At 37.8% G+C, this 13454-nt stretch overlaps 6 protein-coding genes across 6 annotated transcripts; 3 read left to right on the forward strand and 3 right to left on the reverse strand.

Moving 5' to 3' along the window:
* Positions 1 to 189: 189 nt before the first annotated feature.
* On the reverse strand, positions 190 to 1220 carry GCK72_021084 (uncharacterized protein; the record flags this gene model as incomplete). Its single annotated transcript, XM_003096348.2, has 2 exons — positions 190 to 1090; positions 1141 to 1220. 2 exons carry the CDS (start codon positions 1218 to 1220, stop codon positions 190 to 192), a joined length of 981 nt encoding a protein of 326 aa, XP_003096396.2.
* Positions 1221 to 1894: 674 nt separating this feature from the next.
* Positions 1895 to 2951, reverse strand: GCK72_021085 (uncharacterized protein; the record flags this gene model as incomplete). Its single annotated transcript, XM_003096335.2, has 2 exons — positions 1895 to 2819; positions 2872 to 2951. 2 exons carry the CDS (start codon positions 2949 to 2951, stop codon positions 1895 to 1897), a joined length of 1005 nt encoding a protein of 334 aa, XP_003096383.2.
* A 577-nt stretch (positions 2952 to 3528) lies between these two features.
* GCK72_021086 (uncharacterized protein) lies at positions 3529 to 4548 on the reverse strand (the record flags this gene model as incomplete). Its single annotated transcript, XM_003097975.2, has 2 exons — positions 3529 to 4405; positions 4457 to 4548. The coding sequence occupies 2 exons, from the start codon at positions 4546 to 4548 to the stop codon at positions 3529 to 3531; spliced, it is 969 nt and encodes a 322-aa protein (XP_003098023.2).
* Positions 4549 to 5499: 951 nt separating this feature from the next.
* Positions 5500 to 6270, forward strand: GCK72_021087 (uncharacterized protein; the record flags this gene model as incomplete). Its single annotated transcript, XM_053734006.1, has 1 exon — positions 5500 to 6270. One exon carries the CDS (start codon positions 5500 to 5502, stop codon positions 6268 to 6270), a length of 771 nt encoding a protein of 256 aa, XP_053582919.1.
* A 635-nt stretch (positions 6271 to 6905) lies between these two features.
* On the forward strand, positions 6906 to 7673 carry GCK72_021088 (uncharacterized protein; the record flags this gene model as incomplete). Its single annotated transcript, XM_003096384.2, has 1 exon — positions 6906 to 7673. One exon carries the CDS (start codon positions 6906 to 6908, stop codon positions 7671 to 7673), a length of 768 nt encoding a protein of 255 aa, XP_003096432.2.
* Positions 7674 to 9390: 1717 nt separating this feature from the next.
* Positions 9391 to 10435, forward strand: GCK72_021089 (uncharacterized protein; the record flags this gene model as incomplete). Its single annotated transcript, XM_003096346.2, has 2 exons — positions 9391 to 9470; positions 9520 to 10435. The coding sequence occupies 2 exons, from the start codon at positions 9391 to 9393 to the stop codon at positions 10433 to 10435; spliced, it is 996 nt and encodes a 331-aa protein (XP_003096394.2).
* Between the last annotated feature and the right edge of the window lie 3019 nt (positions 10436 to 13454).

Here is a 13454-nt window from a genome sequence, read left to right on the forward strand (position 1 = left end):
TCTGTCCGAAAAATGATTCTTAAAATGAATAGTATGAGAATTCGCCAGAGTCCTTATAATATGCAAAAATTCAGATTCAAGAAACTTCATTTTATCGAAAAAAAAGTTTTAAAAAGATAATTAAGAGAAACACAATTCGAAAGCAATGATGTCTTTAAGAATAACAAATTCACAATAAAGGAAACGAAATCACGGCCAAACATAGAAATCGGTGTACATCGTGTTCATCTTGTTTTCAAATGTGATTGTGGCTTTCCTTCCATCTGCTCTTTCGATATCATATCCACCAGAAAACGTTTTTAAATGAGTGTCTAGCTGTTTTGAATAACGAAACGTTCTTTCTTGGTTTCTTGGAAAAGGAACAGCGTTCAGTATTTCCGGAAGGCACGTTTCATCGAAAACTTCAAATATGCAAAATTCCAGATGTTCTAGTCGAGAGTTGTGTTTACTGTGAAACCAATTTGTAAGAAATTGGTTCAAATCTCTAAGACTCAACATGACTCCTAACAATTCCACTTTGAGAGCGTTTGTGACTAGAAGGTCGACAAAAGTGAATCTCGAGAACTGGCAAATGCAAATAAACAAGTAGTTCAAATTAGTCTTCAGAAATATTTTAAACTCTTCTCTGTTCTTATATGGAATTTTGTACAATTGAATCTCCGTGGCAACTGTCGAGAAGATTTCGAGAGCTTTCTTTGCAAAACTGTCATCACAGCTCTCCTTGATATATAAACTTGGAAGTGTAGTCAAAGTAGCAAGAGTGTTGCATACATCAAACTGTGGAGCTCCGTCGACACTAATTTCTGTCGGCGATTCACAATTTGTTACGTAAAGAATACGCTTCAACCATTGTGATGCTGTTAATCTGGTTTTGTGAGTAAATGTTCTGTTTCGAATCATGACATCAGCCAAATCCGGTACGTTCTCTGTATAGAAAAAAAGGCTCAATCCCATTTCGTTCCATCTTTCAAAACGAATACTCATATTAAGGTGACCGCTTGTTACTTCCAGATACAAGTAACAAGGAGATATTTTGCGAAGGATTTTTGAGAGGTTATTGGCTCTTTTAGAGAGAAGTGAGAATGAGATTCTGGAATGATTGAATATGTGGGATAGAAAATGAGAAAGAGGAAAACTTACACTTCAACTTGTTCCATGTGCTTGAAAACTGAAATCAATACAAGTCTTGGAAGACGTAAGAGAGGGAACGGAGTCGTCATCCTCGTAAAAAAGAAAGGGTACAAATGCGATGAAGAATCAATGACTGGTCGGGAATGTGGGGGAGACCGCACCGCACGACCGCGACGCGGGTGAAATGTGCTCTGAGAAGACAAACAAGTAGAAGAAGACAATTGTCTGACAGGGATAAACATAGTTATGCATTCTGTCAGTAAATTTTCGGACTGTAAGATGGCAACATCGATGAGCACCAACAAACATCAATTTTTAAGTGTGATTGAATGACTCTGTGTATTTTTTAGAGAATTTCTGTATTTGTGTTGTATAAAAACTACGCCGAAATGCGTTCTCACTGATAACTAGAAAACATAGTGTCTTGACGTGTTTTCAGTGCTACTGCTTTTGTGCGGGGGCAGTTGAATGTCAGCGCCTGTGTCAAACAATTTTTTAAAGAAAATTGGTTTTTTTGAAGCCGGGTCTTGCCGTGCAACTTTGACGACGGTTACTTACCCCTTAGTCAGTTCTTATCAGAGCGTTTCTTACTAGGGGTAGCACTGATGGAAATTTGTCTGGATTAACTAAATTCTGCAGACAAAGACAGTGAAGGAGAGGATAGAGCGGTGGCAAGTGGAAATATAAATTTTATTATTAAAGAAATGTCTCATAGAAAAAAGGACCTGGGAAATATTAGAAATGATCAAATTGCACAAAAAATTCACATCCAAACATAAAAGTCTAAAATTGTTGTTCCAGGCATCGCTTTAATTTCCAAAGTTGCTCGTGTCCCATCCGATCTCATTACATCCAACCCTCCAGTCACAACTTTTTCTCGGCACCGAGAATTAGTATGGTCCGAGACTCGAAATGTTCTCGTTGTAGTTTGAGGCATCTCGATAGCATTGAGTCCCTTCAGGAGGACATCTGGACTCACCTCTTCCATAGTCATGAATTTTAGATGTTCCAACCGGGGATTAGACTTTTTTCTCATCCACAGCTTGAAAAAACGGTTGAGAGTTTTCACACTAATCATGACATCATAAAGATGTAGATGTACAGCATTGGAAATGAGAAGGTCATCTAAAGATAGTCGAACACGGGTTGGGTCCCTAAGATTCATAGCATAGATTGTGATGCTATTCATGTTCAACATAAGAACTTTTTGAAATTGTTCAAGGTTTCTGAACCAGTCTTGACACATATCAATATTCGAGGTCACTTTCGAGAGCATTTCCAACATTTTGTGAACAAAAACTTCGTTACAGTCACGCGAGATATAGATTTGTTCGATATGTGGTAGTCTCGCTAGAATAGGAAGTTCATCAAATGAATCTGTTCCGTAGAATTTCAATTCTTGAATTGATTCACAATTGGTTACATCCAGAATCCGATGAACGCATTCAGTCGTCGAAAGCCCCAAAGTGCGCCATATAACTGTCTTGTTGTCAACAGAAACTACCACAAATTCCTTATAATTCTCAGGTATGAGACATAAAAGTATTTGTAGTTTTTTGTCATCACTTAGGACTATGTCAAGATTGAGAGAGTGATTGATAGCCGCTATATTGATAGAAGTAACTGATAGACCACAAGAAGTTTTTGATAAAATTCTCGCTTGGTTAGAGAGGAGAGATAAAGCGATTCTGAAAAAAAAGTTAGTTGGTAAATGAGATTATAGATTTAAAACCAACTTACACATCAATAAGTTCCATTTGTTGGAAAACATGAATCAGTGCTAGCCTTGGAAGGCGTAAGAGAGGGAACGAAGTCGTCATCTCAGTGGGGGAGAGAGGGTATGAATGAGATGAGGAATCAATGTCTGATGGTGTTGGGGGGAGACCGCACCGCACGACCGCGACGCCGCTGAAGTGGGCTCTGGGAAGACAAACATCTTCATGGAGACAATGTAGGGGTGCGAGATACCTGCACAGATGACTATGGAATCGATGTCTGGTGGAATCGGAGGAGACCGCATAGCTCGACCGCAACGAGAGTGAAGAGCGGTGTTTGCAAACTTTCGAAAACTCTTAGAGAAAAGATCATGAAATTTGCGAAAATTTGTTTTTTGCTGAAGAAAAGGCTATTTTCTGTCCCTTCAGATCATTTTTAGTTTGATTTCTGCTATATGTACTCTCCCTAAACTACACAGTTCTGGAATGACAAAAGTCGAAGGAAAATTCCTTATCCGGAAATCGGAAACGGAGTTCTGGCTTGAACTGTGCACATTTTACCAACATTTGGTGGAAACTATTGGTCGATGTCTTTATTCAGTAAAAAATAGCGTCAAATTTGAGATTAATTAAGATTTTTGCATAACAGACGTAGAATACCAGGTTGATCACTGCAAATAGATTACGACCAAACATAAAAGTAAACAAAATTGAGTCCAAGTTGGATAGTTCCAATCTTTCCATCGATTCTCTTGATATCAAATCCCGCGATTTTGTCGAAACCAATATTACTGCATCTGGATGGACTCCCATTAAGGACTTTAACCGCATCCAGTCCACTGAGTATAGCGTCTTCAAAGACTTCTTCGTATAGCAGAACTGTCAGATATTCCAGTCGTGGATTACACTTGTTTTCCTTCCACATCTTGAAAAATTCGTTTAGTTCTTTTTGAGTTAACGTCAGACCTCTCAAGAAGAGTTTTACGGCATTTGAGGTGATAAGGTCACTCAGATTTAAGGAAAAAGGAGAACCACGAACATGGATCTCCATAGAATCAATTTCTTGACTCAAGATTTTCCGGAGCTCTTTGGGATCTTTGAATGAGTCTTTTGAAATGTAGAACGAAATGTTTGAAGTGATTGGCAGAAGAGTTTCCACAACTTGCTTTGTAAAACTATCGGTACTGACTGGGTAGAGAATCAGCTTACCAATTCTTCGACGATGTTCAGAAAATATCAAGAAGAAATCATCAAACTCCGGTGGTTTATGGAGCATCACAGTCTCGAATTTTTCACAGTTAGACACATCGAACATCCGTTTAGTCCATTCAACCACTGTAAATCCAATGTTGGTCCAAGCAGTTGCAGTTGCTTCGCTCTTAAGTGTCACTGAATCCTTTTCCTTCCGATAGCATAATCTGACTGTTGGATGTCTCATAAAATAAAGAATGATCTCCATAGACGAAGCATGTTGATTCAGTACGAAATATTTGGGAGAAATCAATTTGAGACACTTTGCAACACTTCTTGCTCGTTTGGAGAGGTGACAGAATGCGAGTCTGGAATTTTTCACTGGGTGAAAATGGATCGGAAAAAAGAAAAAAACTCACATTTCGTGCATTGAATAACGCTGCCCCATGTGTTGAAAAACAAGTATCAATGCAAGTCTTGGAAGGTGTAGGAGAGGGAACGGAGTCGTCATCCTGGTAGAGGAGAGAGGGTACAAATGAGATGAAGAATCAATGTATGGTCGGGAGACTTTGTGGACGCAACGCGGGACCAAGACGCAGCAGAAGTGTGCTTTGGGAAAACAAACAAGTGGAAGAAGACAACCGTCTGCATAGCAACTGATATGCATGTAGCAGTGCAGTGTGGAAGTAAAAATTTTCGGAAAAGAAAGTCGGAAGTTAATTTTGAAAATGAAAAATTTGAGGATAATATTTTTAGTCATCACTGAAAACGAATTTTGGCGAAAATTTCCGTCGAAAATTAAAAAAAATTTCTAAACTATTTACACGGAAGTCGGAAGTAACTTTTCAACACGGAAAAAAATTTTCAACACTGAAAAAAATGGCCGAAAAATCGGAATCTGTATCAATATAATTGGATCCAAATTTGATAGTCGAAAAGGCGTTTGGGTTACTGTATCTTTCATTGTGTGCATACACCGAGTCTGCAAACACCTAACACCGAATTTTACAAAATTCAGCTCAAAAATAGGTTACTGGGACAAAAAATTACCCCCCAGTAGAAATGCCAATCATCGGCGGCCGAACTTACTAAGAGAACGTTATTTCTCGGTCATTGTTCTCGGTCCTCCCCATGGAATGTTTGATTTCCCTAGAGCATACTTCAGCCGCGTCGCGGTCAAGCGATGCGGTCTGTCATTCCTTCAAAATTGATTCTTTTCCTATCCCATTAAGATGACTCCGTTCCCTCTCTTACGGCTACCAAGACTCGCACAGATTTCTGTTTTTCAATACATGCAAGACATTGAAATGTGAGTACATACTTATTGTAACACTTTTTATCTTAAACAAAACAAAATTCCAGACTTGCATTCTGTCACGTCTCCAAACGAACCAGGAGTGTTGCAAAGTGTCTCAAATTGATTTCTCCCAAATATTTCGTACTGAAGCAACATGCTTCGTCTATGGAGATCATTCTTTATTTTATGAGGCATCCAACAGTCAGATTATGCTATCGGAAGGAAAATAATTCAGTGACTCTTCATACCGGAAAAACTACTTGGACCAATATTGGTTTTTTAGTGGTTGAATGGACTAAACGGATGTTCGATGTGTCAAACTGTGATAAATTCGAGACTGTGATGCTCCATAAACCACCGGAATTAGACGATTTCTTCTCGATATTCTCAGATCACGCGAGAATTGAAAATCTGATTCTTTTGTCAGGTTTTATCAATAGTTCTGTCAATCAAGTTGTAGAAACTCTTCTGCCAATCACTTCAAGCATTGAGTTCTTCTTTTCAAAAGACTCATTCAAAGCATCCGAAGATCTCCGGAAAATTTTGATTCAAGAAGTTGATTCTATGGAGATTCATATCCGTGGTCATCCCTCTTATTTTAATCTGAGTGATCTTCTCACCTCAAATGCCGTAAAACTGGTATTGAGAGGCGTGACATTGACTCCCAAGGAGTTAAACGAGTTTTTCAAGATGTGGAAAGAAAACAAGTGTAATCCGCGACTGGAATATCTGACAGTTCTGCTATACGACGTAAACTTCGAAGACGTTGTACTCAGTGGACTGGATTCGGTTAGAGTCCCTGAAGGGAGTCTCCTCAGATACAGTAATAGTGGGTATTCTGACAATATCGGGGGATTTGATATCAAGAGAATTGATGGAAAGATTGGGACTATCAAATTTGGACTCAATTTTGTTAACTTTTACGTTTGGTCGTAGTCTATTTGCACATATGTATATTCTATGTTGTGTTTTTAACTCTTTTGACGCTATTTTTTCTAGAATAAAGTTTGCTGATCACTTTTTTGAAATAGGTCGGACTGGTCTAATAATTTGACTCGCACATTAACTATTCCGAACATATAATTGCATCGAGAGAACTTTCCGATCGCCGTGCGAAAATATGAGAAATTGTCTAAAATTATCTCTGCCATTGTTATGCAAACTGTTGTCTTCTTCTACTTGTTTATTTTCCCAAAGCACACTTTTGCCGCGTCGCGGTCGTGCGATGCGGTCTCCACCCAGTACCACCAGTCATTGATTCTTCATTCATTTGTCCCCTTTCTCCCCCTACCAAGATGACGACTCCGTTTCCTCTCTTACGCCTTCCAAGGCTTGCACTGAATTCAGTTTTTCAACAAATGGAACCTAATGATCTGTAAGTTAGTTTTCAATATAATATTCGCATTTAACTAATTTTTTTCAGAATCGCGTTCTCTCTCCTCTCTGATCAAGCAAAACTCTTGTCAAAAACTCGTGGTCTATCAGTAACTTCTATCAATGTTGTGGCTGAAAATCACTCTCTAAATATGAACATAGTCCAGAGGGATGGTAAAAAACTACTTTTCTCTCTTATGTCTAAAAATTATACGGAATTTGTATTTGTATTGGTCGACGGAAAGGCAGTTGTATGGCGCATTTTAGGGCTTTCGACGACTGAATTGATTCACAGAATTCTGGATGTTACCAATTGTGAATTAATCCCAGAAGTGCAGTTCTGGGAAACAGAATCATTCGATGCACTTCCGATTCTTGCGACACTTCCACATATCGAACAAATCTATATCTCGCGTGACTGTAACGAAGTTTTTGTTCACAAAATGTTGGAAATGCTCTCGAAAGTGACCTCTAATATTGATATGTATCAAGACAGGTTCGCAAACCTTGAACAATTTCAAAAAGTTCTCATGCTGAACATGAATAGCATCACAATCAATGTGATGACTGCCCGGGACCCAACCCGTTTTCGACTATCTCTAGATGCCCTTCTTATTTCCAATGCTGTACATCTACATCTCTTTGAAGTCATGATAAGTGTGAAAAATCTCAACCGTTTTTTTAAGCTGTGGATAAGGAACAAGTCGAATCCCCGACTGGAACATTTCATACTCATTACTTCGGAAGAGGTGAGTCGAGATGTCCTCCTGAAGGGACTCAATGCTATCGAGATGCCTCAAAGTACAACGAGAACATTCCGAGTCACGGACCATGCTAATTCTCGGTGCCGAGAAAAAGTTGTGACTGGAGGGTTGGATGTAATGAGATCGGATGGGACACGAGCAACTTTGGAAATTAAAGCGATGCCTGGAATAAGTGTTGTTGAGTTTTATGTTTGGATGTGAACGTTTTGTGAATTTTGATAAATTCTATTTCTTTCTCATGTTCTCTTTTTTCTATAACATTTCTTTAATAATAAAATTCTCAAATCCTTCGACTCCCGGCTTCTTGGTTTTTTTTCATTTCCGACTTTCAGTGATGACTAGAACCATTTTTTCTCAAATTTGTCATTTCGTAGAAATAACCGTGGGAAATTTATCTCAGACGTTTTGCAACTAGAACACTTCTGACTATTTTCAATAAAACGTGGTATCAAAACTTTTATTCTTATCTAATCGGTGTGTTTTAACTAGAGACCGCAACATTTTTTTCAAACTCAATTTTCCATTAAAATTTTCCTCCCGTCCTGTTCTTCAGGTACATCGAAGTACATTCCCAAAATTTTTCCCGAAAATATTCACATTCTCCGAAGTTACAGGACCTTTTAGTCAGCCATGTTTATACTGAATTCTCTTGGAGAATTCTTTTGTTTTCCTGACCACGCAAAAAAATATTTTCTGTTTTCACGTTCAATCCGTCAAATTTTTGTAAAATTTGGGAAAGTTCGAACCAGAAACTGTTTGATTAAAAACCCGGCGTGTTATCCACTGAACTAAATGATCACAGAAGTGACGCTGATAATAGGAAAGTATATTATTGACGTGATTTTTTAAAATTCAAGAGAATTTTTTGAAGGATTTTCAGCATATTTCGAGATAAAACATCAAATATCTAAAATTCGACAGCACAAAATTGTTTGTCTCCAAGTGGATCTAGATCGAAATTTTGCGTAGAATCTGAATCCGTCAAGAAATGATGCGTGTTTGACCTCCTTTAACCTAAACTGTCGGGAAAACTGATTTTCTTTCTGACTCTGTTGTCTTCCGACACAGAGGAAACTGCATTTTACGTATCAATGAGCTTCCAAATTTTGGCCCCAGGTATCTGAAGAGATGTTCAAAAAGAATATGTCAGAAAATAGATATGTTATCACAGAAAGTTTTTTGATGTGATGCCTCGCAGTTCAGATGGCTCCCAAAAAAATTCGACAGCACGAAAATCGAATTTTCTTTCAAAACCTATTAGAGTATGTCCAGAACTATTAGAAACTGTCAAAAAATGATGCGTGTTCGACCTAGAACAAATTAAACGTGACATTTTTCTGAAAAAAGCAAAAAGCTTTTTCACTTTTCTGAGAAAACTAAACATTTGGGTGAAAGGAAAGTGTGCTCATCGAATTCTACGTACTCGATTACATAGGGGTCAAAAGTTTTCATTTTGTTTTATCGTGCTGGACTCTCAGGGCAGACCATCAAACATTCTGATAACCTCCCCATGACGTCCAAAGAGAAGAAAATGAAAAACTCCGCCCACGTTCATTGCGGTCCCTACTTTTGACGCTATTTTTTACAGAATAAAGTTTGGTAATCACTTTTTTTTAAATCGGTCGGACTGGTCTAATAATTTGACTCGCCCATTTACTATTCCGAACATATAATTGCATCGAGGGAGCTTCCCGATCGCCGTATGAAAATATGAGAAATTGTATAAAATCAATTTTTAGATTCTCTGCTCTTTCTGCCAATCATCTCTATCGATGCAGACGGTTACCTTCTTCTACTTGTTTGTCTTCCCAGAGCACACTTCATCCGCATCGCGGTCGCGCGTTGCGGTCACCCCCTCCCCCCGATCTCCTCAAATATTGATTCCTCCTCTCATTTGTACTCTCTCTCCCCTACCGAAATGACGACTCCGTTTCCTCTCTTACGTCTTCCAAAACTTGAACTGATTCCTGTTCTCCAACAAATGGAACCAATTGATATGTAAGTTAGTTTTCAATCTAATATTTGCATTTAACTAAATTTTTTCCAGAATCGCGTTCTCTCTCCTCTCCAATCGAGCAAGACTCTTGACGAAAACCGCTGATCTATCAGTAACTTCTATCAATGTTGTGGCTGAAAATCACAACCTTAATATTGATATAGTCCAGAGGGATGGTAAAAAACTACTTTTCTCTCTTATGTCTAAAAATTATACGGAATTTGTATTTGTATTGGTCGACGGAAAGGCAGTTGTATGGCGCATTTTGGGGCTTTCGACGGCTGAATTGATTCACAGAATTCTGGATGTAACCAATTGTGAATCAATACAAGAAGTGCAGTTCTGGGAAACAGAATCATTCGATGCACTTCCGATTCTTGCGACACTTCCACATATCGAACAAATCTATATCTCGCGTGACTGTAACGAAGTTTTTGTTCACAAAATGTTGGAAATGCTCTCGAAAAAGACCTTAAACATTGATATATGGCAAGACTGGTTTGAAAACCTTGAACAATTTCAAAAAGTTCTCATGCTGAACATGAATAGCATCACAATCAATGTTATGAATATTAGGGACCCAACCCGTTTGCGACTATCTCTAGATGACCTTCTCATTTGCAATGCTGTGCATCTAGATCTCTTTGGTGTCATGATCAGTGTGAAAACTCTCAACCGTTTTTTCAAATTGTGGATAAGAAACAAGTCCAATCCCCGACTGGAACATTTCATGCTCATTACTTCGGAAGAGGTGAGTCCAGATGTCCTCATGAAGGGACTCAATGCTATCGAGATGCCTCAAAGTACAACGAGAACATTCCGAGCCTCGGACTATCCAAATTCTCGATGCCAAGAAAAGGTTGTGACTGGAGGGATGGATGTGATGCGATTGGATGGGACACGAGCAACTGTGACAATTGAAGCGATGCCTAGAATAAGTGTTGTTGAGTTTTATGTTTGGATGTGAATTTTTGTGCACATTTATTAATCCTATCTTTTTTCCAGGCCCTATTTTTCTATGGGACGTTTTTAAAATAATAAATTTCCAATTTACATCTTCCACCACTTTATCGCTTCTCTCAGTGTATTTATCTTCTGGGCTTTTTCGTTTCCGACTTTTGTTTTGAAAAGTTTAACTACGATTTTCGCTTTTCAACTTTGCTTAAAATTGTGTGCTCTGGGAAAACAACTAGCATCGGCAGAGATGTACGTAGTTTTGTATCTTTTCAGGTAATTTTCTGACTCTAAGATGAAAGTTTCGAGGGGTTTCTTTAATGAATGTTCAAACCAAAGTTGCATGGAAGTGAAAATTTCTTATCAGGAAGTTGGAAGTAAACTATGTACGCTCTCTAAACTCTACATTTATGGAATGACGGAAGTCGGAATTCTAAGCAATTCTGGTTTAAAGGAGGTTCTGTGTAGTTTTTTACCAACATTTGGTAGAAACTGTAGGTGAAACTTTAGAGTTGGAAGAAGAGTTGGAAGAAGAAGAGGAAGATCCGACAAAGCGAGTTATTGATTTTTTATACATTTCGAGTACAATAGCTCTATTTTTCAGCCTCAACGAGTAAATTCTTCAGTACGGAATTCTGGAAGAGTACGGAATTCTCTTTTGTTTTTTACCATATAAATTGAAAAAAAACCACAAAATTTTGTTGAAAAAAGCAAGAAAACGAGAAATCGAGAAATAAAAAGAAATAATTTTGTCCGAGAGGACTACACGGAGGAAGAAATTCGCGTGAGAAAACTCTTCCACGAAAGCTCAATTTGAGCCGGGAAAACGGGAATTTTGGGTGTTTAGAGCGATTTTTAGCACATACTCCAATGATGAATGTTGCTCAGAATGTTCTGAAGTTTCATAATCTGAAATAAAAAATATGACTTCAGTCCTCCTTTGAGGTGTTGATATTGACGCATTTCTGGAGACCTGGCGCAATTTCTGAGCGCTGGATTTCAAAAAAATCTTGTATTCATCATACATGCAAAATTTCAGGTTTCACCCCGGTCCAGATTTGAATTTTTTGTATTTTAAGTTTTTTTCACTAGAATTTAAGAAAAATGTTCCACATTTTTTCTCTAGTATATGTACATATAATCTTCTAAAAGTATATGTATATTCTTGAAATCTACAAAAATCAAGAAGTTTTTTCCAAAAAGAAAAAAGGTAAATTTAAAAAAAGCAGTTGAATTTTTTCAGTTTTTACTTATTGCGCTTTTTAGTGAGCGTGGTTTCTTCCAAGCTGATATTTTTTCGACTCCGGACGTTTCGAAACTCTAGGCTTCCCTTCTATTCTTGTCTCACATCTTATTTGCCTCAAAAACCTATTCCTGAGTCAAATTCTACTTTATTACACCAAAAATGTCTCTAAATTTTCAATTATTTCCTCTCATTTGGTTTCAAAACGACTTGAATACATACGATTTTACGTATGTGTACTTCCGCTAATCGCCTTTTTCATTTCGACTTTGAATATGAAGAAACGCCTATTCATTGATGACGACAACCATAATCGGTCATAAAATATCAAATTATTAAATAGCAAACAAGCAAAATAGTGTGCGCTCCAATAAGACACAGAACATTTAATGAGACGCTTTTGACTTCGACCAGTGATAAGACATTCGGTTTCTATATAAGAGGGTATGACGTTGTTGAATTTTATTACTTTCTTCTTCTTCCAAAAACTTTATTCACTTGTTTATCAATTTCAATAGGAATCACAATGAGCAAAGAGAGAATGTTGAAATACAGTACTAGTCGGCGGAAAGTCGGCGGAAAGTCTTTTATGTTTAGATTTTTTTGGTACCAATTGCTACCGTAACCCTAATGATTGCTTCAATAGTATACTAGATTAATAGACTATCAGGATTCCGTTTCTAGAATAAGGATTAGCTAAAAATTGATACAAATTGAAATAAAAAATAGGTGAAGAGTGTCATTTTGAGTTTACTATGATAGTTTAGTTGATTCAGATGTCAGAAATAAAATCCTCATGATCGAAATAACCATATTTTGCAAAATTACTGTATGCTTAGAAAATTGGTATGCTTAGAATTCTTAAGGCTCGTTAAAAAAAAAGGTTACTCAAAGCTCTGCCCATTTTTTGTCTCTGCTACTACTAAAGTATTCCACTATATTCCCTAACCCTCAATTTCCATGATTCCGATTTCAGGAGGCATTTCAGTGCGGCAGAATGTCACGGACTGAAATGGAAGGTATAAAACAGAAAGGTATTGGTTCATATTCGGAATGCGGAATGTCCATGTCCCCGTCTCATCTTGATCAAAATCCGGCCATTGTTCATTTTGGTTGTTGCTGTCGGAGAAGAAATTGAAGCGAATTTTGAACTTGTTCAAACGGGTTGAGTTTAGGATATTCTGGAAGAAAAGAAGGTTATGGTAAAGTTTTTTATTAGTTTTTAGTTTTGGTAGTATCCGTGGGGCAATCGGCCGTTATTATAATACAATTTTTTCTCAGATTTTGAGTCTCCTACGCTACAGAACTTCCGCAACCCGTCATTACAATAGGTACTACCCCTTATCGTAACCTCTATTCAAAACTGAGTCCGGTCTGAAACCGCCCAAAATCAAACTGTTCAAATCAGAACCACCCACACCTAGGCTTATAGCTGTATTATAACATTTTTAGTAGGTTCTGATTAGTACCAGTTTTAACCCAGTCGGTTTCGAATCGGGAGCGGTTATGTTTAGGGACTAACCCCTACAGTAACAGTTTTTCGCAACAAGAACAAGATTTTTGTAAATCAGTTTTAACGATACCGGTTCTAATTAATCTAATCCGATCGTTTTTGAATTCTGACTAGGTGCTTGAAAAACTACAGTAATCAGATTTGCCTCGAGACCTTGTTAGTGCCGTTAGAGAAGTATGGGGGAATATAAGGCGAACTTTTGTAGTTTGTAGTCATGTCTCTGCGTCTCTCCACTTCACACACTCTCTCACTTTGTAGCTTGGGAGGGGGCGGGGC

This window comes from Caenorhabditis remanei, chromosome V (genome assembly GCF_010183535.1).
Source record: "Caenorhabditis remanei strain PX506 chromosome V, whole genome shotgun sequence".
Classification (NCBI taxonomy): Eukaryota; Metazoa; Nematoda; class Chromadorea; order Rhabditida; family Rhabditidae; genus Caenorhabditis; species Caenorhabditis remanei.